Source organism: Motacilla alba, chromosome 1A (genome assembly GCF_015832195.1).
Source record: "Motacilla alba alba isolate MOTALB_02 chromosome 1A, Motacilla_alba_V1.0_pri, whole genome shotgun sequence".
Classification (NCBI taxonomy): domain Eukaryota; kingdom Metazoa; phylum Chordata; class Aves; order Passeriformes; family Motacillidae; genus Motacilla; species Motacilla alba.
The window spans coordinates 67,714,884-67,741,932 of NC_052031.1; the positions used below are offsets into that span (position 1 = coordinate 67,714,884).

General features: G+C 47.2%; 1 protein-coding gene across 3 annotated transcripts in view; it reads left to right on the forward strand.

Moving 5' to 3' along the window:
* LOC119708041 (cat eye syndrome critical region protein 2) overlaps positions 1-27,049 on the forward strand; it is a 92,937-nt gene that overhangs the window by 54,564 nt on the left and 11,324 nt on the right. For 2 of the 3 annotated variants that reach the window (XM_038153872.1, XM_038153875.1), the window contains exons 3-9: positions 14,671-14,854; positions 15,542-15,681; positions 16,175-16,279; positions 16,885-16,934; positions 19,212-19,381; positions 20,109-20,186; positions 24,958-25,114. In XM_038153872.1, the coding sequence (XP_038009800.1) occupies positions 14,671-14,854; positions 15,542-15,681; positions 16,175-16,279; positions 16,885-16,934; positions 19,212-19,381; positions 20,109-20,186; positions 24,958-25,114 (884 nt within the window). The remainder of the gene's footprint in view (positions 1-14,670; positions 14,855-15,541; positions 15,682-16,174; positions 16,280-16,884; positions 16,935-19,211; positions 19,382-20,108; positions 20,187-24,957; positions 25,115-27,049) is intronic. The other variant, XM_038153873.1, reaches the window with a different exon arrangement.

Consider the following 27,049-nt stretch of genomic DNA (forward strand, 5'->3'; position numbering starts at 1 on the left):
AGTAATAGCCAAGCCATGCAAGGTGAGCCTTTTAAAGGGTAAAAAGTGAAAATGAAGCAGCTGGCAGGTGTTGGCAAAGGAAGGATGAGATTACAGCAGTAAAATAACACGGTCATTCAGAGATTAATGAGAAGCACAGTGGAATAAAATTATAGAGTTGAAATATAACTAAAGCTAAGTAAATGTCTTTGATTCTCAGATGGATAAAATGAATCTCTAAAGAAGAATTTGAAGAAAAGTTGGTAGCATGTTCTGGAAGTGCTATTCCATGGATGTGGTGGAGAATAAGGACTGAAAATGGGGAAAGAAAAAGAGGAAAAGCTGTGCAGTTATTGTCAGGGCAGATGGATGAGAGACAAACAGATTGGATTGCTGGGGAGAGGGAGTTATGCAAAACATTGACAGGGAGGAATAGGTGGCTAAACTTCAAAGGAGGAACAGGGAACAGTCAGCAAAGGGTCTTGGAGACTGCAGTGATGTCATCATGCCAGTGTCAGAGCATGAAATATGAAAGAAACAGCTGTATTTATAACTTCTTGATGTTGCAAACCAAGTACTCTGGAGAGGAGGAAGAAAGCAATGATGAAAAAAGAAACTGAGAAGGCAAGTGAAAATATGTTCTCCTTTCAAGGAAGAAGGCAAAGGATTGGGTAGAGAGACAGATGGGGTGTGGAAGTTTGCCTGATGTGAAACCTTTGCCCTTACTCTTGAGGCTTGCAGTGATGCTCCAAAACACTGGTGCAGGATTTTGGCTCCAGCACAGTTGGTTTTGCAGGCCACTTCCCAGCACCTCATCCAATTTCAGAAACCAATGTTTAGTCCAAGGGTGAATATTGGAGAAGATCTGAAGTAATTTTTTTGGAGCCTTTTAGGCTCAGTAGGCTTGAACAGCTGGAATGGCTGCTGGCCAGCTGCTAGGCCACTGTGATGATGTGGTGTGTCATGTCAGTCTCTGTTCTAAGTCACGTATGCTTTTACTTTTTCTCCCATTTTACCTTCCAGCCTTCCTCAGTTTCTTTCTGCCTCAACCAATGTACTGGTTTAAACTTTAGAGAAAAGAAGATAAAAGACCTGTTCTGAAACAAATCCCAAAAGGGACTTCTTTAGGACCTATATATCTGTAAAAACTTAGGTTTAGCCATGGTCTCCAGAAACTTATAATGTGTGGGGCTGATTCTAAGAAATGAATTTGCTAAGCTTATTTTGTGCCTCACAGGGGACTCTTTTCTCTGACATTGTGTACTTTTCTATGAGCAGTAAGGCACATAAGGGCTTGTTTCATATGGATTTGTGCTGTAATACAGGCATGTGTCCTATTTGCCCACCATCATCAAGACAATAACTCCAGCTTCTTCCCCACAGTGCCCATCGTCACTGTAATACCCTAAGGTCCTCTCTGCAGCCCCCAAACAATCAGAAGTGCTTATGGCACTGCAATACTGTTGTCTTTCCTTGTGGCAGTGAATTGGGAGCATGCTTTCTGTTGATGGGCACTAGGAATGAACAATGCAGCATTAAGCTGGCTTCACTTGTTCTTCAAGGATCCAGGAATGAATAGTAAGTAATGATCCTCTTCCAGTCTCAATGTGAAGCATGTAAGCCCCATTCCTGTTTGCTCCTTCAGAATATAGGAGATGTATTTGGGTCTTTTGTAAGTTAATCAGCTCCAGCCCCCAAGGAGCTTCTCAAAAAGAATCAAATAACAGCAGTAGAAAGGAAGAAGCATGTGGATTAAAATTGGCAAGTACATATTGGAGCCTGGCTAGATGCAGGTGAAGGTCATCGATGGGAGAAGTGAATTGTCATCGCAGAAAAACCAAAGCCCTTGCTGTTCAGTCACAAGGTGAAATTTGGGCCGTCCATACATTTGTTTATTCTGGACCATCCAGAAGACTGTGCTCATCCCTCCTGAGATAAAGGGTGCTGTGGCTTGATCTTCATTTCATCATGTCCAGAGTAGCTTCTTGTTGGGGCACTCCTTGTGTGCTTGGTTGTTGAGGTCACACAACACAGGACAATAACCAAGGAAATAAAAGTCAAAAACACGCACGTGAAGCAGCGTGTGGCAAGAGCAGGGAGTCCAGCAGCCGTTCTCACCCTTCATTTGTCTGTGTGGCCATCAGCATCCCTCCCTGCACTTTTCCAGGTCAGAGCAGTGTGTGCTGGCTGTGAACCCATCCTGCAGGAAGCCAGGTGTCCCTCAGCAGAACCCCTCCAGCCTGCATCTTGCCGGTGCATCACCCCCCACCAGTGTTACCCAAATCCCCCCCAGTCACCCTCCCCAAAGGAACTTGCTCATTCCTTTTTGAGCGCTCAGATCTCTCTTGCTCCCTTTTCTTTTTCTATCAAACCACGAGTAACTAGTTCGGATTCGTTAATAGTTCTGACACGGGCTCTTTTTGTTTTGCCTTTGGATCCTTCAAGAGGTTGCCCTTTGTTATTCAAAGGCGAAGGTACTTGACGCAGCAGCAATGCAGAAGCCCCCGGGCTTCAGGCTGTCCTGGCTGTGTGATCCTTGTGCCTATGAGCCATTCCCATCCTCGGTGTCTGATAAGCCTTGGGGAAGAAATGGGAAAAGAATGCAGCACTCCGAATTCCTGAGGGCTGCTGGGAGGCATCCATCCCTGTGGAGACTGGAGGATGTTCACCTGCTGACCAGGGCCTTTCAGATTCAGCATTTTGCTGAATTCAGCTGCCAGGGGACCCTCCTGCCTTTGACTTTCTTTACAAGGCTGACAAAAATCTGGCTTCTATATATTAGGGAGAAAGGTACCTTGCCTTTGCTAAGTTGTTTGCAGAAATGTCCAGGTCAGATGGTTTTGTGTTCAGGAATTGCTTTTTGAGCTCTAAAACTGGCCCTAGGAGCTGCTGTCTTGGATTTACTCTCCTGCTCTCTGGAGAACCCAGGCTTTTTGGTTTTGTGTCGCATCCAAAAAGTGGCACAATTTACTGATAATGTTTACTCTGTTGGCGTCATCCAGCCTGCTGATGTGCCATTAAAATCTCCAGTTTGGCATCTGCATGGCTTAATCTTCTCTTGGTGATCTTAAGCTGCACCAGGGGACCAGCTGTGCTCCACAGGTCAGAGCGTTGTTTCTTCAGTCTCACTGTGCACGTCTGCCTTGTGCACCAGCACCATTGACATCAGAACCTGTCATGAAAACATCTCTTTGCCATTATCTTCCCATCCTTTGGTACCAGTGTTTATCTTGTGCCTTTAGCACACAGCTCCTGTTGGCTCTGAGGCTCAGGACCTCTCTTCTGCCTCCTGCCATTCTGCCTTGGCTGCTGGTCTCTGTCACTCACTTTCTGATTTTGAACATGACAGAGTTCTCTCTGTACCTCAGGGTCTTGGGAGATTCTTGTCTCTTGTTCTGAACATGCTCTGAGGGAAAAATTCATATTCCTGGAATATGAATTATGGTGAATATGAATTAGCTGTGGTGATAGATCTCGTTGGATAGGGAAGTGTTGGGCTCCAGCTCTGCTCAGCTCTCCAAGCCTATTCACCAGCATGCCAGGGAATTCATTGCTTAATGAAAGCCATTTTCCCTGCCATCCCCAGCCAAGATCAATGTCACCACATGGCAGGAGATGGCCTACACTTAGACATCTCCCTTGTGTGTTCTTGAAGAATCACAGCTTGTTGTTGACAGCAAAGCTTTTTAGGTGTGCTAGGCATTTTCAGTTCTGTTGTTAATTTATCATAGGTGATGGTGTGAGATAACTTCTTCCCTTGGTCCTTGGCACCTCAGATGTAAAATGTGATGGCATCAGAACTGGAACCACCCTGTTGTAGTACCTGCTGTGCTTCTCTTGCTGGGGAAAGCTTTCATAACTGATATTGCCTCTTTCTTGGTCTCACATGGCTCAGCAGGTTCCTCAAGGCAGGAAAACAGTAGCTGACCCTTCTGGGGACACTCAGCTTGCCTCCTCTTTGGTTGCTGAACTGTTCAGTGCTACCCCCACCAAAGAAGCAGAAACCTCTTACTTCTTGACAGACATTGGAGTTTTCTTCCCATTCACACAGGCAGGATGTCTGACCAACCTTCTCTCCAGGAGTTTTCTGGAAGTTCCTCTATATTTCTAGATGCACAGTATTTTACAATTTCAGCCATATCTCAAGGAGCTGAGGTCTCTATTTTCAAGTCTTCCTCCGTGCTGGAGCTGTAGTGCAAGTTTCAACATGGTGGCTGAAAATGCATGTCAGTGACTGATTAGAGAGCTGTTTTCCTCTTGGAGTTTAAAGCTACCCTTGCTGCTTTCGTGGGCTGTATATCACATTGGATGCAACTGATTTGTTCCTGCACCCTTTGACTAATGGTTTCAGGGTAGTGCCCTAAAGGTAAAATTGAATAAACTGTGAAGTACAGAGTACCTGTGGGGTTAGTGTGTCAGCAAAGCTGGGCAGATGTGTTTAAACACATGTTTGGTGTGAACATGGTCACCCTGAGTCAAAACCAGCAATGCTCATGGAAAATAGCATCATCACTCTTAATTTATTGTATTTATGCAGATGTAGTTAAGGGATAAGACAGTTTTAAAAACTGTCTGGAATTGTCTGTTCTTTCTATGCATTCAAGGTAAATAATCCTTTCTGTTGATCTGATTAATTCATGTTTTCACAAATATATATAGCAATACAACTTGCTCAACACAGTGATGTTTCAGGATCTTTTAGCAGAATTCTCTTCCCCCTCTTTTAATCCACGTATCCAACTCATTGATTTGTCATTATTGGTTTTCACTCAAATTGCAGCATCAGTAGTGGGGGGTGGAGTTCCTGCTTCTCTGTCCAAAACCCTGCATGTAGTGAGAGCACAAGTCATCGCTTGCTGGAGATTGTGCAGAGACTCACTGAGTTTGAGGGAGGGGTTGAGCTAGAATTGAAAGACAAAAAAAATTTATTTTAGTCCTACTAATATTCCCTGAATCTGTCTGGGCAGTGCATGTATCCCCCTGCTTATCCCCTTTCCCCCCAGGATTTTCTCTTCCTGTGGTACCATGTACCTTCAAGTGTTGTTTGGGGTGTTTCTGGCTGCTCTGGTTTCATTGATACCATATTCCTATTTCTTCCTTTCCCTAATCAAGCAACAAAAACACTGAAGCAGCCCTTGCTCCTACCTAAAAAACATATGCAGGCCCCTGCATGCAGCATGCATCTAGTTAGCAATATGTGTCTTCCTCATCCTCCAAGAACTGCATAATCCACCAGGCTTGGCAAATCCATCCCCTTTTCCCTCCAAGGTTTCACATCTTCCCACCAATCGCTTTCCTTCCCTGGCTCACTTGGCCATGTAGGCTGCTGGTCTCTTGGGAAGGGGAGATGGATGCTGGGCATCTGCTCACTCCTTCCTCTATTGTGGTGATGGGGAGGGTGAGGGAGAAAACAGCAAGGCAGATAAGGGCAGAGAGGAGCAGCTGGGCGTGGGTGAAAGAAGGGCCATCAGTGCCTGCAGGTTGTGTTTCCTTCACCTAAAATTACTTTCACCTTCTCACACGGAAGGAGAATCAACAACATGCCTTTTTGTTGCCTCCCTGTACTTTGAGGTGTTGGAGGCAGGGCCACAACACAAAACACTTGTGGCCCCTCCTGCTGATCTTGGGGATGGGGATGGAAACAGAGCAGCCCTGGCTCACAGAAGGGTGCTTGGAGCTGCTGCAAGCAGGGAGACAGAATATGACAGGACAGTTCAAAGTAACAGGTATGTGTGATTTCTCCTGCCAGTGCTGCCTTTCTCTCACACAGCCCAATTAACAGGGGTCACAGAGCACTGATTAGCTGCCTTGGCGTTTTGTGAACATAAAGCAGTGAAAAACCCAGGGTGAATGGGGGAAAAAAGATCAAATAGACACTTATCTCAGCGCTCCTGCCTCTCCCTGGCATTTGCCAGCCTGAGGAAAGAGCCTTTCCAGAGGAGAGCAATGCAGGAGGGTGCTGTATCTGTGCTGATATCTCTGCTGCTTTTCTGCCTTTCCTCAGCAAAATAACAAACAAGGCAGCCCCAGCAGCTGTGTCATTCATAGGGTTGTTGCTAGATAAGAGCCAAATCACTGGAGAATTGTGGGCCACAGGCAGCTGGGAAGATCAGAGCATGCCCTTTTGCCACACTGGTGTGTGAGATGGCTTCAGCTCCTCCTTGGGAGGAGTGGACTTGCTGCCTCCTGTCCTTCCTGTGAGGGAAAAGGGGTGGGAGGCAGCACATAGCAGCTCAGGGGAGGTAAAAGGGCATCTCCATCTAGTTTGAGACTTGCTGAGCGTGGTCTAGCAATGCTAAGGAGCCCAAGCTGGGAACTTCCACGCTTGCTCAGGCTGTAGCTGGGTGAGAAATCTGGACAAGCAGACCTGGAATGTTCCTGAAGGGTGGGCATCTGTGGTGACCTCGTGCCTTCCCCTCTCTTCCTTCATACCCCCCTTTTTTTGGGGGTGGCAAAGCAACGCTCCCTCTTCAGCTGTCATAGCCAGGTTAAGTGGCTGCACTTGCTTCTGTCAAGCCAACACATGCTCCTGTGGTGTGATCCCTTATTAGAGCAGACAGCCCACATCAGCTCTCCATTCTCCCTGCCTCCCCAGAGACACTGCCTCGCTCCAGAGCTGTTCCTATTCTGCTTCTCTGTGGGATGCAGCATGTCTGCCAGCTCCCCCTCCAGCTCCCCCAGGGTTGATTGCATGGAAGATGGAGGAAGACAAGGAGCAGGAAGGTCCTTATAGCTGCTGGCAGCCATGGGTTTTCATAGATTTTTCCCCCCCTCTCCTAAAGAAGAACGCTGAGTTCAGGTGGGAAGTCCACCATGTAGATACAACCATGTAAATTAGATCCAACCATGTAAATTGGATTTCTTTAGCAGGATTGTGCCACCCTTCTGCTGGTGAACCTCCTGTCCTAGCTTAGTGTTACTGTGTTGGAGGAAAGGTCCACAATCCTGATGTCTTGTCTAAGCATCACTTCAGCATATTCTTGAGGTGGTCTCTGCCACATTTGAGTTCTGGAAGTGAGTTATGGGGTGGACAAATGAGGAGCAGGGAACAGGAATTGCTAGGGTGCTGAAATTACTCTGCTATCCTTTACTTTTGTGGGAGACATGGGTGTATCTTTCATGGATGTGGAGGCCTCCAATTGGTCACATTTTGGACTGCCAAATCCTGGAGTTAGGCCAGATTGTTTTAGGGAAGAGCTGCTGCTGCTTAACATTTGCTAACTAGGTAATCTTTTGTCCTTCTACTTTGAAATAAAACAGTGATTCTGATGTAGAGAGATTGTATTCCCATGTTCAGCAATGGTGAAGACAAATGTCCTTGTGTGGAGAGCCCAGTGCCATCCACCTGCTTAACTCTTCAGATGTCTTTCTCTTCCCTTACCTGATGGCCACACAGGTAAGCCACAGAATTACTGAGGTTTGGACAATGTCTGCATTCAAAAAAACAGTTCTAGCTAGCCGTGGAGCACAAAAGGCAGACCTGAACATGCCTTGTGATGGTCTTGTGCTCCAGCAATCTCTGCTGTCTTTACAACTCTAGGAGAATCTTCACTCTGGAGGTCTGATCAATGTAATTTGAATTTTTCCCCCCCTAATTTGTGACCTCTTTCAGGTCCGTTAATGTCAGCTGTATTCCTCTTGTTCACAGCCACTAGCAGACCGGCAGGTTTTCTCCAGGCAAGATTCAAAACAGTCACTGACAAGCAGGATGTGTCTGAGTGTTTGTTTCCTTCATCACAAGAGCTCTGCCTTGTTGGACCATGCCGAGGTCTGTCACAAGTATGGTGCGGAATTACTGCTCCCTCTAGACTGTCCTTGGCTGCAGCTTTTGAAGTCTGTCCCCATCAGTGGTGCAGCTAGTGGCACTGCTAAATGTGGCTGGTAAAGCCCGAGGTCATGACTCCTGGATCTTCTTGGTCATTTTGCTCTGCTGCAGGGAATGTTCTGTGGAGAGACCCTTCAGGGTGCTCATGTCCCGTGGGCCTCAGGCAGTTTGGTCACCCTGATGACAAATTGGCCCCTGGTCTGTGCTCCCTGTTGGCTTCCACAGCTCCTGAGCCAGCTGCACACACAGGGCTTGGAAGGATTCCTCTCCAACCCTCTTCTCCCCCTGGAGGATGGGGTTGCAACTCTTCCCCCCTGCATCATACTTGACTTAGTTTCTCAGTAGGGTAAATTGAAGGTGAAGTACAAGCTGGTCCATGAAGCTTCCTCCCCCACCTCAGATAAGAAAGCTCATTAATACAGTAAAAAAAGGTCTCCATTGTTACATGAGAGCTCAAGGTCAGGCTGGTGGTAGTAACTCATATTGCTTCTAAGGTCAGCCTAGGCTTTCTCTTTCTGACAAGCCACGATAGATTGATCATGGGGGCCCTTACATTATTTTTTTTCTTCTGAAATAGGCTTTGCTTCTCCTGACCCTGTTAATGATGTTTGACTGAGGTCATCCCAGCAAACCCTGAATCCTTCCCGTTCCCTTCCAGAGGGCTTGCCTTTGTGCCAAAGCATTGTATGCTTGTTAAGAATTAAGCTTTCCTGATCTCTGCTGTAGCAAAGGAGCTGTCTTCATTGGAGAGGCGAGAAATATCTTGAATGCCATCTGTCAGTTAATGCTCTCATTAACACCTGAGTGACTCCCAACACCAAGCTGGTGCCTTTTTGCCAATTCAGAACTTAAAAGGTGCCAGCCCATAAGGTGAAATATCTTCAGTCCATAAAATTAATTCCATTATAAAACGTCTGTTCTGGTAAGACCTAGACTTTTGTTGTTTTTTTAACTAGAGAGCTCACAGAGGCAAAGCCAGTTCTCTTGTGTGCTGTGAATTAGATGCCCAAGAAGTCTTTTTTCATTTAGTACTGAGAACCTCCTAAAATCCACACTTGTGCTCGGTGGCTGAATGCATTTGAGTCTTTTTCAGCTTTTAAAGCCTTTACTGGACTGAAGTATCACCTCTATTATTTCCCTTAGTGGCTAACTCTGTAATAGAAACTTCAAGAGTAATTACATTTATGTTTAAATGGTCTTTGGTAGAAAGGCTGAGCTCTCCCAGTCTTGTTTTCCATGTTCCTCCTCCATACAACTCTTGGACAGGAGTTGGAAGAGGTCTGTTGTTCCTGCTCTCTGTCATCCTCTGGTTTTGTCAGGGTTCTTGGTGTTAATCTCAAGAACAATATACTGTCTGGGATTAGATGCAGGTCAGCCTTGCCTTTTGCCCAGCAGTTTTAGCTCAAGAGCATGCCAGTATTTACTCTTCCATTGCATTTTGTAAATTAAATGAAACAAGAGACTTAAAACACTGTCAGCATGATAGATATTCTAGCTAGTGGGTCCAGGCAATTATTTGGCATCTGCACTTTCAGAAGGCTTATTTGTGTGTGCCAGCAGTGTCCAAACATCGTTGGTAAATTTTTGTCTCCAGTACTTCAGCTCCTTACCCTAATGTTTCCTTTAATCCCATATTTGCTCCCATAGGACCAGAGATTTTGTGAGGGGTGGGTTTTAGGGGTTATTTTTAAGAAATGTGTGTGGGGGGAGGGCTTGTAAAAAAATTGGCAGCAGTAGACCAGATAGGGCAATGTGCTGTGACAGTAATTCCACACTTGGGCCATGGCATGCTGCCTGCAGGAAGCACAGATTGACACGGGGACTCTCTTACTGAATCAGTGTTTGGTTTAGCTTTTGTTTGTTTGGCTTGATTTTGTTTACAGTTTTCCAGCCAAGATTTGATTTACTTTGGAGACTTTAAAACTAAAAGCACAAGTGACTCCGCTTCCTTTGGGCATGAGGATAAAAAAAATAAGCATTGTGTGCCTGTACACATAATTCCAGCCCCAATTTGATCAGAAGGAATTTCATATTGAGTTTGCTCCTACAGGGCCCCTGTGGGGCTGGGGTCTCTAGGTGCAGCTGTTCCCTGCCAAACATGCACACCAGAAGCTCCAACCAAATTTGTCCATATATCCCATCAGCTCTGTGAAATTCTCCCCCTCTGTTCCTGAGGTCTCCAAAGGAGCCCCTCTAGGAAGCCGGGCACGGTGACGAGCGCAGTGGCCAAGCTTCTTTTTGCTGACAGCAGAGCATGACCCCACGCGTTCAAAGCCGGGGAGATGGGAAGGGTGCCTCTCCTTTGAGCAGGGGAAAACACTGGGATCGCCAGGCAGGGGGAGGAGTCCTCAGCTCCCCTCTCTGGAGCACAGAGAAGCCTCCCTCTTTGGGAGGCAGCCGGGCAGCAGATGGCCGGGCTGCGGCGCTGAGCTGTCAGGGCTGGATCATTTCTCTGGCTGCTCTGGGCGCTGATACCCATGGTGGAGAGGAGCCCCTCCCTCAACTTGCTCCATCTTCTTTATGCCCTGATTTTTTTGCAGCTGCTACTAAAGATCACAGGCAACTTGAGCTGCAGCCTCGGTGGTACTCTTGTGGATTGTCTGACGCCGTTCCTCCCCTTTGACACAGATGTGCTAGGTCGTGTCCTTCCCTGTGCCCCAGATTTCTCTTTGTATATGCACATACGATTAAAACTTTCAACCACAGTTGCAATTCAGCTTCGACCTCCTTTCTAATCTTTGCAACAAAAGATAGGGACCTCTGACAACAGCCCTGTGGTTTCAGAGTGTAGCCGGGGATAAGACTAAGAATTGCACTGGGCTCTTGAAAAATCATCTGCATCCATGTGGGATGTACCACACAGATATGCATGTACCATTCCACCACTGCCCCACTACAGCTATCCAAATTGCTTTGCACATCAGGGGACAACTGCAAAGCGAGGGGTGTTTTGACAAGTGAGGGACAGTTTATCTGTTTTATGAAACATTAGTGGTGCTAGTCAAGTTGGGAGAGCTTTAAGAGTTGCAGAGTTCTTCGAGGTAGCTTTTCTGATCTGTTGTAGCTGATCTCTGCAGTACTTTTCCTTGGTTACTGAGCTGTGTGGAAGCTGCCTGTGCTACACATCAGGAAGTGGGTGAGAGGTGGTGAGAGTTGTGGCCCATGGTCTCACACTTTTCTTGTAAATTGTTTCTAAGACTCTCAATTTACTTTCAGAAGAGGGTTGGTTTTCCTTTGGATAGATGCCCTGGGACAGAATGTGCCCATGGACCAGTTCAACCTCCTTGGGAATGCTCCAGTTTGTAGAGAAAAGGACACTACAGCCCTAACACTGCCTCCACTTGCTGAGTGTTTTTACACATCTCAGTGATGCTGAGAACCTCTGGAGAAGTGATACATCTGTCTCCTCTGCTCAGTGATTTTCTTCCTGCCCCCTTCCCTCTTACAAAGGAGTTTTTGGAGGTTCTGAGCTGCAGCAGGGACTCTGTAGGACTTTCAAGTGTGTTGATGTCCTACTGCTGAGCTTGAAAGAAGGGTATTTAACAGACTGTATCCAGGTTAATTCCATTCCTGGATCCAGTCTCTCTGATTCTTGGGTTGTAATTTTATAGGTGATTCTAAACAGTTATTCCTGCGCATTTCTGCTTTGAGCAGGGAAGAACCCCAAGGGCAGGGTTGTCACAGGTTGCTGTCCTCCCTGCATATTTTCTTTTCCAAACTAAGAGAGCTGTTTCAGAAACTTTTCCAAAGGGAAATATAGGAGATGGGATGAGTGAAACTAACTGTAGGTGTGGCAGACAGGGCGAAGACGAGCACCATACGTTTGTCTGGAGAAAAGAGGTCAGTTCCCATTAAGAAGGAAAATATAAATTGGGTAAGATTGAGAGTGATTGGGAATGCCTTGAGACATCTGTTTCCCATCTCTGGTTCTTATTTCTATCCTTATTCAAAGCGACAAATGCACAGTAGCTGTCTTTGAAAATTGATGGGGGTAGGAACTCAAAAGTACTCTTAAGAACAGAGCTTGTAATGCGCTGAACACTGGGTGGACGGCGGAAATTTCTAGTGTTAGCCACTTATGTGAAAGTCAAACTAAAACCAAATTGGTTAAATCAACAGAGCCAGTCCCTAGGGGGAAGGAGAGTTACATAGGCAAAGATTTCAAATGATCTTCTGGAATTAAACAGCTTCCTGGATCAGTTTTCTTTGAGAGCAGCCAAAATGATAGAGCAAGATAAGTGAACTCATGCAAGTGGTAAAAGTATCTGCCTGATCCATGGCTTCCTGCTTTTTTTTTAAGGTAGGAAAATTAATAGGAGTAAATAGAACCCTTTTACTTTTGTGGTTTCTTCCTGGCAATCCTTTTCATCCACTCGTTATTTGGGATTCTAGGGAAACTGCTTTTCTAGTCCATTTTATTGGAAATAGCCAGAACCTCTGTATCAGATTTGATGAAATAGTCTTCTACCTTGAGCTCTGGCAGAGTTGAACAACTGAACTTGTGGGGCTAAAACTCGAATGCTGTCTGAGAGCTTACAATCATTTGCCTTCTGGTTCTGGACTAAGAATCCAAATGCAAGTGATGTTTTACAGCTTTCAGGAAAAGATGTTTTAGTCACTATTTCTGTTCTGGGTAGACAATAAAAGCTGTCTTTCTTTCTTTGTTTCTTTCTTTCTTTTTCTCTCTCTTTCTCTCTTTCTCTCTTTTTTTTTAATCTAATGGTTTCTGTAAATATCTGACATTTAAGATATGTTATCAAATACCACTCTTAAAAAATCTGTAAAGGGAATCTATTATTGCCCCCTTTCTCAAATCAAAGTCCTTGCTGGAAGTTAGATCTTGGGATATTTGAGAAAGACCATGCAGGAATGCACAGCTACTTCAGGTCAGTGTACTGTGTACTGAATATTTCACTTTAAAAAAGGATGTTTGGTGTAGTTTTCACCCTAAAATTCCTACTTGAGGCAGTTCTGAGGCATTTCATAAAATGTCAGTCCTCCCTTTCTGACTGAACTTTGTCAGTATAGGGGGCTGTTCCAAGTTCTATTTGTCTGATTGCTGACATTAGTGAAACAAGGATACTCGGGAACACTGATGCTTTGCTTGTGTCATGCAGATGGAGCAAACTCCAGGTTGCAGAGGGCACTAGGTCCACGTACACTCAAGCATCTGTTGTTAAATACAACCAGAGGGCTGGAAACAGTGGTATGGTGAGAGCAGATATCTCTGGGAGGTCAGCTTGCGTTTGACGTCAGAAAGAAGCAGGCTGGTGAGGAGAGATCTGCAGGGTGATCTGTACTTCTCTCTCCCCAAGGAGGAAGGGAAATGCTGCCAGGTGGACGTGGCTTGAGGCATCTGTTCCTTCATTCTCGCAGTCACTGTCCACTCGTGGTCCTTGCAAAGAAGTCTGGTCTTTACCAAATGTGTGAAGACCCCTGTCTAATAGCTAACTTCTTGTTGACTTTTAATGATCTTTCTTCAGCTGGATCACACTCCTCCACCTCTTTGTTAAAATATAATAGCTTTTGTAGAAGTTAGCAATTTCTCAGGGAAATGCAATTCTGTAGTGCTGGCGCTGTTCCATTAATCATATAGAGTAATCTGCTTGTGCCAAAAACCTATCAAGTGGAGCTGCCTTTTTGAGAGCTGGTGGGAATGTGTACCCAGTGGTGTTCTTGCTGGCATATGGACTTCCCGTGTGTGCAAAAATGGCTGGGGCTTGGGGGGGTCCCCTTTTGCTGTGCTCAGGGTACACAACTCGAGCAGGCTGAGCAAGCCTGGCAACTCTCAGGACTCAAAGTCATATGGACAGATCTTCAGAAAGTTCTATATTTAGGGACATGGTCCCTTTTCCTGAAATTTTGGGCACTCAGAGTAAAGGCTTAAGTCGCATTGAAATATAGACAGGAGATCTTTTAGCCTTAAGCTCCATCAGTGGTCTTATACGTGTCAGATGGGGACATTCACTCTCAGTGCTAGATGAGGGTGAGAAATATCTGCTTCCTTGGGTTTTATGATGAACTACTGGCAGTGAAAGTAGGACTTAATGTGACCCAGCTAGAAAATTGGAAAGATCATTTCAATAATAATGTTTATGAAGAGCTCAAGTGTTCAGCTTGATGATCTGGAAGAGTACAGGTGGGGGAGTCCTCTGTACTGACTCCTTTTTGTGAGGTGCACTCCTGCTGGGGATCAGCCTTGTTGTGTGGCAGTGTCCAAGCCATGTGTGTGAGGTGGGCTGTGCAGATGTCCTGCCAGAGCCACCAATGGAGGAACAGGCAGAAAGTGGCAGCACCTGTGGGGACAGAGAGAGAGGAGGCCAGGGACCACATACAGCAGCAAAGTGGGGAGGAAGCAATCAGCTATGCAAAGTCTCAAGCCACTGAACCAGGGCGTGAAAACTTCTTTAGAATAGAAGTAGAGAAGAGCAGGGCTTGGCAATGACAGATGTAAAGGGCAAAGGGAAGTCCGAAGAAAATTGTCTCCACATCAAATGGGAAGAGTTTGAAGGGCAGCAGACTCATAAATTTTGTTGCACCCCATTTTGGTTAAGGGTGGCTGTTGATGCTAGCACAAGGCACTGCCCGTTGGGGTAGAAAGGAGATGAGTTGCTACCATGTTTGGCTCATTCTGCTTAGAAAGAAATAGCAGTCTGTGTATAAAAAACTGTCTGTGACATGACATCCTGTGATGTTGCAATGAGATTGCTGTGTTTTGTGAATGATGGAGCTGCACCCAGCCATAGCCAAGTTTTCCTTCAGGTGCTCTCTGTCTCTGCATTGTGTTGCAGTTGCTTGGTGCCCCAGGTGTTTCTGGACATGGCAAACTACAGTAAGTGTGTGAAATTCTTTTCTTCCTTGGTTAGATCCCAGACGTTTCACAGCTACCTGGAGGACATCATCAACTACCGCTGGGAGCTGGAGGAAGGGAAGCCCAACCCTTTGAGGGAGTGCACTTTCCAGGAGCTGCCCCTGCGCACGCGGGTGGAGATCCTGCACCGCCTCTGTGACTACCGCCTCGACGCAGACGATGTCTTCGACCTCCTCAAGGTGCTTTGGGCAGCAGGGATGAGGGAAACTGTGTGGCCACAGGAGCTGGGCCAGATCAGAATCTTCCTGGGACAAGAAGGGTCACAGTGGGTCAGCAGTTCCTTTTGCCCTCCTCTGCCTTGCTCAGAACGTGGGCCCTTGTCCTGTGTGGATGTATCCATAACATGGGAGTCACTAAGGAAGTTGGCTTCATTGGCTACTCTTTCTGCAAAGAGTGAATTTGGAGATGTTTTAATGGTAATGGCAGGGCTGTGAGAGCAGAGACTGCTGCCTTGCTGAGGGATGCTGTGAGATGAAAGGATGGGGATGAAGTATACTGGGGGAGCTGGGGGAGGGTAGAGCAGGGGAGGGGGGGAGGGAGCTTCTCAGGGCTGTGCGTGACTGTCGCCAGCACTAATTAGACCTTCCCTGTCAGGAGCACCAGAGATGAAATGTTAAAACGAGAGAGGCCATTCAAATTAGAGATGCCAATCTAAATCCCTCCCTGGACAGAGAGAGAACGTCATCTTCCCCCTGGAGTAACATTTTCCCAGCTCGGCCGAGAGGAGCAGCTGTACTGCTGCTGTGGCATGGTGGGAGGGAAGGAGGGAGGGAGGTGTTTACGGAGGGGTGTCATCATGTTTTGTGTGACAATGTGGCCGCTTTTCAACTTGTCACCGTCTGGCGGGGGGCTCCCGGTGGGCGCAGGGCTTGGACGCCGACAGCCTCCGCGTGGAGCCGCTGGGCGAGGACAGCAGCGGCGCCCTGTACTGGTACTTCTACGGCACCAGGATGTACAAGGAGGACCCGGTGCAGGGCAAAACCAACGGAGAGCTGGCTGCAGACAGGTAACGGCCCCGCACACACCCCCTCCTGTGTCTGGGTGCAGGGGCGAGGGGGACACGGCCCAGCCAGCCCGGCTGGAGGGGGCTCCGCCTGACTGCTGTTGTGCCGGGGGGAGCGGGGCCTGGAGAGGGGCAGCGCGGGCGGGACCCGAGTTGCCAAGCAGACTGGGAGCTGCCCGCGCCATGCATTGTGTCCGGGCTGCCTGCAGCCTTTGTGGCACCGGCAGAGCCTGCTGTGGGAGCGATGCTGCCTGCCCCACCGCATTCCTGCCTGTCTGCCCCGCACCGGTCACCGTGCCGTGCCGGCGGCTCCCAGATCAGGCTCCCAGCCAGTGGGAATCCCTCCTCTCCCCTCCCCGTCCTGTTGCTGCTCTGATTTAATCCCTCCTTTGGTTGGGATCCTAGCAGCTGTTCTGATTTCCGTGCCCTTCTCTCATCCTGCCAGCCTCGGTTCCCTTGCTGGCAGATATTTCATGGTGGTTTTGCCATTTTTCAGGGGATGTGGGGGGCAGACAAACACCCCAAATGTTCCTGGGAAAACGGGCAAGAGACGAGGGCGACCTCCAAAGCGGAAAAAACTACTGGAGGAAAATTTGCTGAGGTATGGAAGTGTTCTTCCTGCAACAGACATATAATACATACATTCCCAGAGGGAACTATAATGTATTTCTGGGGTTCCCCCAATAACTATGTATATACCGTGCAGCCATAATTTCAATGCAACTCAGAAGTGAAGCAAGCTCAGACTTGGTGGATGCTTTGATTACTCTCCAAAGCGAATTCTGACTGAGCTGGAAGTTTGGTGAAACAGTGGGCATCACTCTTCCAACCACCTCACTTCAAATGCAGTTCCACCATGCGGTGCTAAGGAATTTGCTCCTGATAAAGAATACTTTCCCTGTGTGGCTTGAAGCCAGAAATCCTGGCCACTTGAGTCCATATAGATTTTGGGATGCTTCCCTTAAGAACTGAGATACTGTAGTTGCCAGACTTCATCCTGCACCCTTCACTTACAAAAACTTTATGAAGCTATGATAAATATATATTTGAAAATATGTATCCAATGTGTGTTCTGCAGTGTTCTTCTCATGGCTTTGCTCTGCACTGAATAATTGTGGTGTTCCCTGTTCTTCTCCTCAGAAACACCTGCATTTTGGTGATGTGAAGTAATGTACTTATCGTATCACTCCTTCTCTTTTTTGGTAGGGAGAAGGCAGAAGAAAGCTTGCTTATCCACGAGACTCAGATAAGAAATGGTAAAGAGATTTTGCAGTATTGGGGTTGATACCACCTGCTAATAAGGCTCTTAAATTATCAAAACCCACAGAGATGCCTGAGAGACAGCCCAGCCTTTCTCAGGAGAGTCTTTCTGCTGTGGTCGGGGCCAAGTTTGGAGGGAGGGGTTTGTGTTACAGACTGCCTGGCATTTGGGAGCCTGGGCACCTGCAGGCTTCCTATTTTGTCATGGCTGAGTTTGGGATGAAGAAACCTAACCTGCTGGGATACGCTGGAATTCAAGGGCTCACCTAAAAAAGCAGGCTGTGAATGGTCCTCAGTCTTCCAGGGGTAAGGTAAAAACACACCCCGCTTGTTAGCAGGCATGTTTTTTCAGATGGGGAAGAGAGTGGAGTCAGTGATGCTAAGATAGGGAAGGAAGAACCCTTTTGATCCTCTCACTTTTCCTTCCTCGTGGCCATTGGGTGGCTGAGAGTGGTAAACGATGTCTTGGGGGTACCCAGCTAAGGGTTAACGAGGCAAAAAGCGAGTTAGCAACATGATGTGAAAGTGAGTTCAAGGGAGCTGGGACTCATTTGTCATACATGTTTATCCACTGGCTTCCACAAAACCCAGGGACTCGGCCTGCCTGTTGCCTCACAATAAAAGGCAAGGGTGGCATTGTCTTTTCCATGCCTCCTTCCATTTGCCCTTTGTCTGCAGATTTCCTGGCGGCCACTCCGGCTTCTCCGGAGCCGGGCGGCAGAGCCGGAGCGATGCGCGTGAGGCGCTGGGGTTTTTATCAGATCATTGTCTTCCAGCAAATTGTGTCACTTCAGCTGCAGAGTAATCTTCTGCTGGCACAAAGCAGTGCCTCAGTCCTGTTTGCTATTGAAATGAGTTGTCCGTGGGCAGCTGGCAAGGGAATGAGAAACAAGGATGCAGGCTTTGGGGGCAGGATGCAGGTAAGCTCCCTGCTGCATGTGGGCAAGGGATGGATGGATGGATGGCTTTGTGTAGCCAGAGCAGCAGAACCAGCACATGGCTGGACCTTTGCTGTCTCAGTTACCAGTCCCCAGTGCATTCACAGAGCTGAAACTTTGTGCCACTGCACCCCAGGCACCTGGCAGAGGGCAGGTGCTGGAGGGAGCCTGCAGCTTTCCAGCCTTCCTAGGACAACCTGACAGCTCGCATGTCAGAGCCACTCGCAGCTCAGATCCACAAAGGGCCCAGAGTCAGGTTCAGCTTTTTCACTTCTTTTTGGTTTTCATTGTTAGTTTGCTTGAAAATGTGTTCAGAAGGTGCATGACACCTGCCAGTGGTGCTGATGACCATTGCTTTCTTTCTGGGAGCCAGTGGTTAGCCCTAGAAAAGTCTGGAGGGAGCTGAGAACCCCTCAGCCTGAAGGTGTTTGATCCAAAACTTTCCCCACTCCAAAAAAAAAAAAAAGGCAACAACCTTTTTCTGCTCAGAGAGCATCCTGGGGCAAAAGCATGCAAGTTGCTTCCCTGCTCTGTGTAAACATTTGTGGAGCAGGAACCACATTCCCTATCTCCAGGTGGGTGTTCCAACCACAATGCAAGAGAGTCCTTCCTTTACAATTAATATTCAAATGTTTCACACAAGGTGGAACAGCTCTCAAAGTGTCTTGGTGGTTGGGACATGCTTCAGAGCAGTGGGTGATCTGCTTCAATCTCACTCTGGATGGAGCAGGGATGGGATGTGAACTTTTGGAACTTCCCCCTCATCTGGCAGCCTGATGAACCCTGTCCTTTGCTTCCTCTTCTACTCTTTCAAGTGCCTGCAAACAAAATATTTCATTTGCAGGGAGCAGGAGGATTTGTTTCACTGCAGAAATGGTTTGCAGTGCTTTAAAAAAAAAAAAGCTTATTTCAAATTACATTATTTTTTATGACTTTATTCTGCTGCCAGACTAAATCAGACATTTGCAGTTCCCTATGTCCTGCTCTGGCTGACAGCCACCATTACAAAAACCAAATTAAATTCTTTTCTCCAGTCTGCAATAACTGGAATGTGGGCTTGCTACAGGGATGTCACACTACCTGTGTGTTGCCATGTGGCACCAATATTTCTTCACCTGTGTACTTCCTCTCTATCTTGGCATCACTCTCAGAGGTAGCAGTGCTTCTGGTGCATGAAGAAAGCTTTGGGTCTACAGCAAATGGAATGTTTTCTTTAACAGCGGCCATCGCCAGTGTCTTTTGCTCTTCCTGAGCCCTGAGGAGAGAAGAGAAGGGATTGAGAGGAGCTGTTAGTCATAACTGCTGTGGAGATAACATCCTTTCATGTTTTTGAAGGGTCCCAAGGGCCTGGCCGTGGGACATGGTGGTTGCTGTGCCAGACGGAAGAGGAGTGGAGGCAGGTCACAGAGAGCTTCAGAGAGAGGACTTCCCTTAGAGAGAGGCAGCTCTACAAACTCTTGAGTGAAGACTTCCTGCCGGAGATCTGCAACATGATTGCACAGAAGGTGAGGAGACATGACATCCTGTTTACCTCTCTTTGACCACTTCCAAGAGCATGGATGCTTGCTGAGTGAAGGAGAGCTAAATCCAAGCAGCCTGTTCTGCTCCCTGCACCTACAGCCTGCGAGTGTCATGGATGTTTGGGCTGTTGAGCTTGTGGATGGGGGGAAGACTCCCCCATGCAGTGGCAGTGCTGGAGTCGGTGCTCGAGGATCTGGTTGCTGATTGCACAGCAGTGTAGGTAGGGTGGCTGAAGGGGTTACTGTCTTCAGCCATGTTCCGTGGCCCTTTCCTGCTAGCAGGGGATCTCCGTGCTTTTGAACTGCTGCGATTTACAGCCTGGCTTTTCTATGCAAACTGCCTGTGATTCCACTTTTACTGCTGTTTCTCTGCTGGCTCTGCTGAAGGGGCACTGGCTGCTTAGCTGTCCTAGCTAAGTCTGCTTTGAGTCAGAGCCCCAAAACTCTGAAGTGTGTTGTCCGTCAGCTGAATGTTTCCAGGTGGGACGGATCTGGAAAGAAATCCTTCGGCTATTTGGCTTTGTAAAACAGGCTCTGCAGTCAGCGTGATGTTCTTGGATGGAGTTCAGTTTGCTTGTTTGCTACCCTTGTAAAGCTAATAGGGATTTCATGGTCACTTCTAGCCCTCAGAGTTTCTCCTGCCAGTGTCACCGATGTGCCCTAATTTCCTCCACTCTCTTTTTCCTTCCCTCAATTCTCAACCCTGTTTCAGGAGAAGCGTCTGCAGCGGACAGAGTTTTCTCCCAGGTGGATGTCTGACCATCAGCCCATCAAACCAATCAAGCAGGAGGTGAGGGGGGGTGCGAGGGGGAGGACGACGGAGGGAGGCGAGAGCAGATGCCTCCTGGGGGAAGAAATAAACCACAGCATCGCCATTCAGTGGGAAGGAGTCGCTTGAAAGTGCCTGTGCTGAAAGAGAGATGGGTGGTAATGCCCGTCAAAGGCAGGCTGACACCCGGGGTTTCTATGGCGAGCAGGGAGGTGCTGCCCTCTGGATCGCAGAGGGAACCGGCCTCGCCGCAGACCCCGCTGCAGCTGCATATGGAAATCTGCGCTCAGTCTGGGGAATTCCACTTCAATGAAAGTGCTGGCACATTCGAGGCAGTTCAAAGAAAAGTTGAAGAAGGATGAGAGGGCTAGAAGAACCGGCTTACAAAGGGAAATGACAGAAATTCAGCCAAGGGGAAAACGTGAGGCTGCAAACACATGAGGGTGTAGATAGCGCCGAGGGAGAGAATGACTGATGCAGTATGGAGCTGAGCTAGGCGGGGGTCAGCTGGAAATGGAAGTCACAATTTAGGCTACTTAAAGAAACGCTTATCAAACTGCAGCCTTGTGGGCTCAAACGGCGCTTTCCGCGCCTCCTCACCCTCATCTCCTCTCTACCCCATCAGTGCAACAGCACTGCTGCTGCTTGAGGGTCTGTGCAGTGAACCAGACCCAGGAAAATGACTGGAGTTAAATATAACCTTTTTCTTTGGTCGGGGTTATTTTTAACGTAGATCAGTTTTCCGATCCAGTTCACCACACAGCCCCTAACAGTCGCGCCGACACGGGGCCGTGGAGATGGGGGGTCTTTGAACTGACAACTGCTACCCAAAGCAATCGGTCAGACAACACCAGATTAGCTTTGGAGGAAAAAATTGTCTCCATTCTATCAGGCTGAGGCATAATCTCTCACTGTAGATGTAATGGAAACGTAGTTACCTGGTGTTTTGTCAAACCCTGGGAAATTAGGCTGCAGGGAATATGCCATGTGAGCTGGAGTCAGGGGTTCCCCCAAAACAAAGGAGAAAGTACAGGTCCCTGTGCAATAAATGTAATTACTTAGAAACAGATGAATAAAAGGAAGGAAGAACCTCTCATCATGCTGCAGATAAAAGCCTGCCGAGAGGAAAATGAGACCCCAGCGATGGTCAGTTTGGGGCCAGAATTGCTCTCTGCAAAGCCCACCATGCAGGAAGCACAGGGACACGTGTTTGTTCACAGGCAGCAGAAATCCCAGAGGAGGAGGGGAGTGGGAAACACATGGAGCCTGAATGATGCTAATCAGTACCGCAGGTGCTGCAGGTCTGCAGCGGCAGAGGGCTGTTAATTGCTGCCTGTGGGCCAGTGAAACGTTTCCAGCGAGCAGGGGGCCCTCCTGGCACCCGCTGTGCCGGGACACGGGGAGCCAGCCAGCACCAGAGCGGTGATGGTCACACTGCTCCCCAGCAGGATGTGGCAGCCGTCCCTGCCATGGGACAGCCAGGGAAGGTGCCAGCATGTCTGATGGCTTGTTCCTCAAGCCAGGGTGGGCAGCCGGCGAGCCTGAGGGAAAAAGCCTCAGCCCGGTGCAGGTGACCTCTTTCTCCTGGCTGCTGCTTGAGCTGGAGATGGAGCTGCTCCATGGGCTCCTGATCCTGCGGGGGATTTCTCAACAGGTGGTTCAGATTAGCTCCTCATTAAGGGCCGCCTGAGCAGCACCCTCATTAGGAGAGCGCTGGGGAAACCTGAGCGGGGAAGGTTTGGTGGATGAGGGGCCAGGGCACTCAGGGCACCCGCGCCTTCTGCCCTTCTGCCCCTGAAGTCTGATACCCGCTGTCTGGAGAGCAGAGCTAAAGGCAGAAGTTTGGCTCTTTCAGAGTCCCAGGGCCAGGGGACAGCAGTGATGTTGTGTCCTGGAGTGCTCTCTGCCGGAGGGAAGGAGGCGGTGATGCCTTGGTCGCTGTGGTATTTATCCTCTGAGTGAGGAGGAAGCTGGAGAAGCATCCTTTTGCCACCTCCTTTTGCCGCCTCCGTGGTCAGGAAGGAAGTTTAACTTGTGCTTGGTTCTTGCTTTTGTCGTTCCAATAAGCGTCTGCTTCCACCGATCCAGTAGGAGTTTACTGGTTCGTGTTTGTGTATTTTTTTTTTAACACTGAGTTAAGCACACTCATCCCCAATGGGTTTAGGTGGGACACCAGGCAGAGGTGCCCCTGAAAGTCAGGTTGTTTCTGTGTCTGAAGTGTCTCAAAGAGCCCATGCAGCACTGTTGCTGCCCTGCAAGTGCTGCAGGGAGTAAGTGCAATTGTGAGTGTCTGGTGCAGTCCTTGGGGCTCACTGCACTGTGTGGTTTCTGCTTTTCCCTTTGCTTTCTAGATCTGGTAGGCTGACACCCTCTGCTTTGTTTAAAAGTGCTTTGTTGATGCCATATTTGTGGTGGGTTGCTCTGGAGCATGCTGTGGATCCTGTGTCATGCCATTAAAGCTGAGGGTGCTGAGTGTGCCCTGCAGGCTTGGAGAGGTTCTGGTGTGAGCACTGCAGCTTGGATGTTTTGTTCCTTTTTCCATAGGGCATGAATGGTGGAAGTTGTATTAATCCAGGGAAAGGGAAGGTCTCCCCCCTGTACCAGCAATCAAAGAAATGTTAACATGCCAGGTTGGCTTACATCTACTGGTTTGAGAATGTAAAGGCTGATGGTCACATCCTCATTAAAATATCTTGGCATACCAAGTTTGGTGGCGGGTTCCTGCTCACCTCTTTCTGTTTACCTGACTCTTTTGTTTCCTATTGCAATTTAAAGATTTATCAAGAAAATGAGAGGAAAACTGTTTGACAGTGGTCAGGATCAGGTCTGAAAGGAAGCTGTTTGCAGCTCACGAGTAGCAATTCAGAGCTTTTGAGGAAGGGATATAAAAAGAATCAAAAGTGGAAATGTAGAACCCAGTTCTCTAGGTTCTTGACCTGTTGTTCTTGTCATAGCACAATCCAGGGCCATCCTGGTGTTTGGATATTGATCAGGGAGGAAAGGTCTGAGAGACAACTGGAATAATCATGCCAAGGAACTGAAAGGATTGCTATATAAGAAAATGAGATGATTTAATCGAACTGTAGAAATGTGGGAGTGTTGTGTACGTGTCTGAGGAAGTCTGTAAGGTAAAGGCTGGAATGTGACTGAAGAAAAGGAGAATTTATGTTCTGCCAGAAGAGTGTAACTAGGAATTATTGGATGGAATGAGGGGTTGGGAAAAAACTTCAAACTGATGGTGAGGAGAAGCTAGCTAATCTCAAGGCACCTGAACTCACAGAATTATTTCCTTAGGAAAGAGATAGACGAGTAAAGTGATAACATTTTGACAAAGATGTAAAGTGGAAAAGAAGATAATGGTTCCCTCATGGTGAGATGAAGCTCTGGGTTTCACCTCAAAGGATCAGCACAGAATAGGTGGGGTTTATTGCCCATATCCTAAATGCAGGATATGGTCCTAATTTTGTCAAGTGTCCTGTGACCCTCTCTTGGACACTTCTCTGTGACTGTTGGTGGTTGAAGCATAATTCTCTTAATGTATTGTTTCTGCTGGTGATGATGCATGGTGCTCATCTACAGAAAACTGGAGTGGGAGTTTGTAGGGCAGCACAGGGCTGTGTAGGGGAAGGGGAGGCAGAGAGGGAATGAATGTGCAGTGAAACCAGACAACATTTCTAGGCGTTCATCAAAACACCCCCAGGTTCCATTCCTGGGCAATGAAACAAGGACAAAATAGTAATCATGGTGCCAGAATTATTTTTTTTTCCCCCTGGGGATTAATAATGGGCCTGGAGAAGTTGATGGTCTGAGCAGCAGCCAGTGGACCCCAGCTGATTGCTAATCCTCAGGAAATGCCTTCTGCCTAAGTGGTGGTTGCTGGTTATTCCCTGAAAATGAAGTTGGAGCAAACTGTATGTACATTGTTCTTTTCTGGTTGATATTCCCTGCTGATAAGGCAGACATATCTTGGTCACAGGGGTAGGAGTGGCTGGTGGATGACTGATGCATTTGTCTTAGAACTAAATTAAGGTAATAAAGATAATTCCACACTTCCATATACATACCTTATACTTTACTGGAGAAATAGGAGCAGGCAGTCCCTGGTCAGGGAAGCCTGAAGTCTTAAGTAGGATGAAACACAGCCTTGCAGCCTGCTGGCAGTGGGGAGGTGAGAAAGTGGGGCAATAAAGAGCCAGGTGTCCTTGAACGAGAGAACTGGTTTTGGGACCCAGCAGGAAAACTGTCCAAACAAACAAATGAGAGCCAGTTTCAGGGGAGATTAGCACACACAAATTTTGAACAGGAAAGGAAAACATTCCTAATGATACCTTGACGCAAGGCTGTACCAGACGCTTTTCCTATTGAAGTATTCTGTGTTTTGCAGCAGAGACAGGTTTGGCAAAGTAGTCCTTCTCACACTTTCAGTCATAGCTCTGCTAGCTGGAAGAGGTAGAGGTGTTGTGTAAGGGTGTCAACAGCCTGGATCCTTTGCCCAGAAGGGAAGAGAAACGCGCGCGGTGCATCCCTGACAGAATGGCAGCTTGTCTAACCCATCGCTTCTCCTTCCATTGTCCTTGTGTCAGTAGGATTTCATTGCTTGGCAATTAACTTCCCTTTCCATGTTGCTTTTCATCTAGGAAATCGTCCATACAAATCCTTTTTTCCCCCTTTTTTTTTTCCTCCCAGTCATTCATCGTAGGTGTGCTTTAATATCTCCTCAAAGTAAACCTGCCTCTGCTCAGCTTTCAGCGAGCCACCCCGTTACAGCTTTTGGTGCATCATTCTGTTACAGGTGAACCCGAATGTGCTGAGCTCAGTGGAGAAGCAGAGGCGCAGAGAGGAAGAGGAGGAGCGCCAGATCCTGCTAGCAGTGCAGAAGAGGGAGCAGGAACAGCTGCTAAAGGAGGAGAGGAAGAGGGAGATGGAGGAGAAGGTCAAAGCAGTGGAAGGTAACGTGCAGCCAGTGTGGAGCAGGAGTGGAGGCTTTCAAAGTCAATACTGAGATCTTGAATTAAAGTCTGCCATTTGCATTCCTCCTCTGCCAGACTTGCTAATGAGAATCTTTTCTTGTGCTTACCTCTGATAAATTGGTCTGACTGTAGTTTATTTTCCTTTGTCTGTCCCCTCAGTGTTGGTGGCTGTTCTCTAGGGCACCTTTAGACTGTGTTGTCTTCTTCAAATTGTGCTAATTTTCTTCCTTGCCCCAGCTGTCAAATTTTTTTCTCCTGCTATTCATGTTGTTTCTCAGTTCTGTCTCCCCACTTGCCTCCTCATGATTTCCCTGTGTGCAGGATTAGCTCGCTTTGCTCTCACTGGGATAGCAGTTGGTTATTTTGGCCCAATGCATGAGGAAAGAAGAATTCCCTTTGAGGTGGAAGGGAATGGGATAACATGGGAGTAGCAAGAGCAGTATTTTTATATTACTGCTGGCCTTACCAACTGGAGAACTAAAGATGAAGGGACCAAGCTGCATAGAGCACCAGAGGTGGCAATTTCAGGTGTTGGTCTGAAATGTTTGTTGTTATGAATTAAATGTTGGTTTAAGCTGTTCTGGAACAAACAGCCATGCTGTGTTGAATACATCAGATCAAGGCACAGACAGCAGGCACTCAGCCAGTAGATGTAGCTGTGGGTGTCAGAGCAAGCTCATTTCTGACCACCTTCTCTCTGTTAGCCTCCCTTGTGGGGGATTCCTTTAGCTGCTGCTTTAGCCACAGTGACTGGCTGGGCTGTTGTAGTTTTACAGAAAGGCTGAATATCCTCAGAGAGCTGTGGCAATGTGGGGTAGTGTCAGTATCGTGAGTCCCAAAGTGGATAAAGAATCAGAAAAGGAAAAAAAAAAAAATGTTAAGTTCATGCTACCCTTGTAAACTTTCCAAAATGAAACAGTTTGGTACCAGATGTTTGGTAGGAGGCCAGATATTATCTAAGAATAGCTTCTTTTACCTGCTTACCTTTCTAACCATTAGAAAAACCAATTACTTCCTTGGCCTTTGTGTATTTCTGGTTGCTAGTCCTGGCTTATCTGATGCCTTAAATCGAGACTCATCCAGCTTCCATATCTGCCACAGATGTCTGTTTCCTTTGGCAAATTGCATATTCTCTGTGGTTTAATGCTTCATCTTTATAGACAAAATTAGTCTTCAAGTTCCACAAGAACTGAAAAGATAAATGTTCCTGTAAAATGGTTTTGGTTTGGTATAAGCCACTTCCTTTTCTGGGTAAATGCAATCATTACATCACTGGATTCAAAGGCATCAGAGCCATGCAAAGAAACTGGCGTGAGGTTGAGCAGTAGCCTCTTTTAAGCCAAGTTAGCATACATTCTTGCTTTTATTGGCACAGGTGTTTTAATTTTGTTTTGTGCAGTTTCTTTCACTTAGTTTAAACTCTTTTCTAGTCCATTTAGGCTTAGTCAGGAGAAGTCTTCTTTTAAGCTGGTGCAAAGGTTTGCAAAGGTTATATTGACTTTTCAGTTCAATCACTACAGTATTTTTTATCCCTAGAACCAGCAGCTCTCCAGGTAAAACTAGCTTCTTAATGATCTTTTCTTAGTACCAAGCACACCCACCACTAGCGTTTGCTGTCATGACAATTCTTATGATTGAGGGGAAATGATTTGAAATGATATGAGGGGAAATGATTTGAAAATTATGTCATTTGTTTTACTTGGTTCAGACTTGTTAAAACCAACATCCAACAACTTCCAACAACATAAATTTTAGGGTAACAAAGATTTTCTTCTAATTTTCAGTCTATTTGGAATGTAATATTAATTCTATATGGCCTTCTGTAGAGGGGAGATGTGAAATATCTTCTCTGTGATGAATTTCACCTTCTTCTCAGTTTTGGATGGTATTCCTGTTTTAACATCACATTCCTGT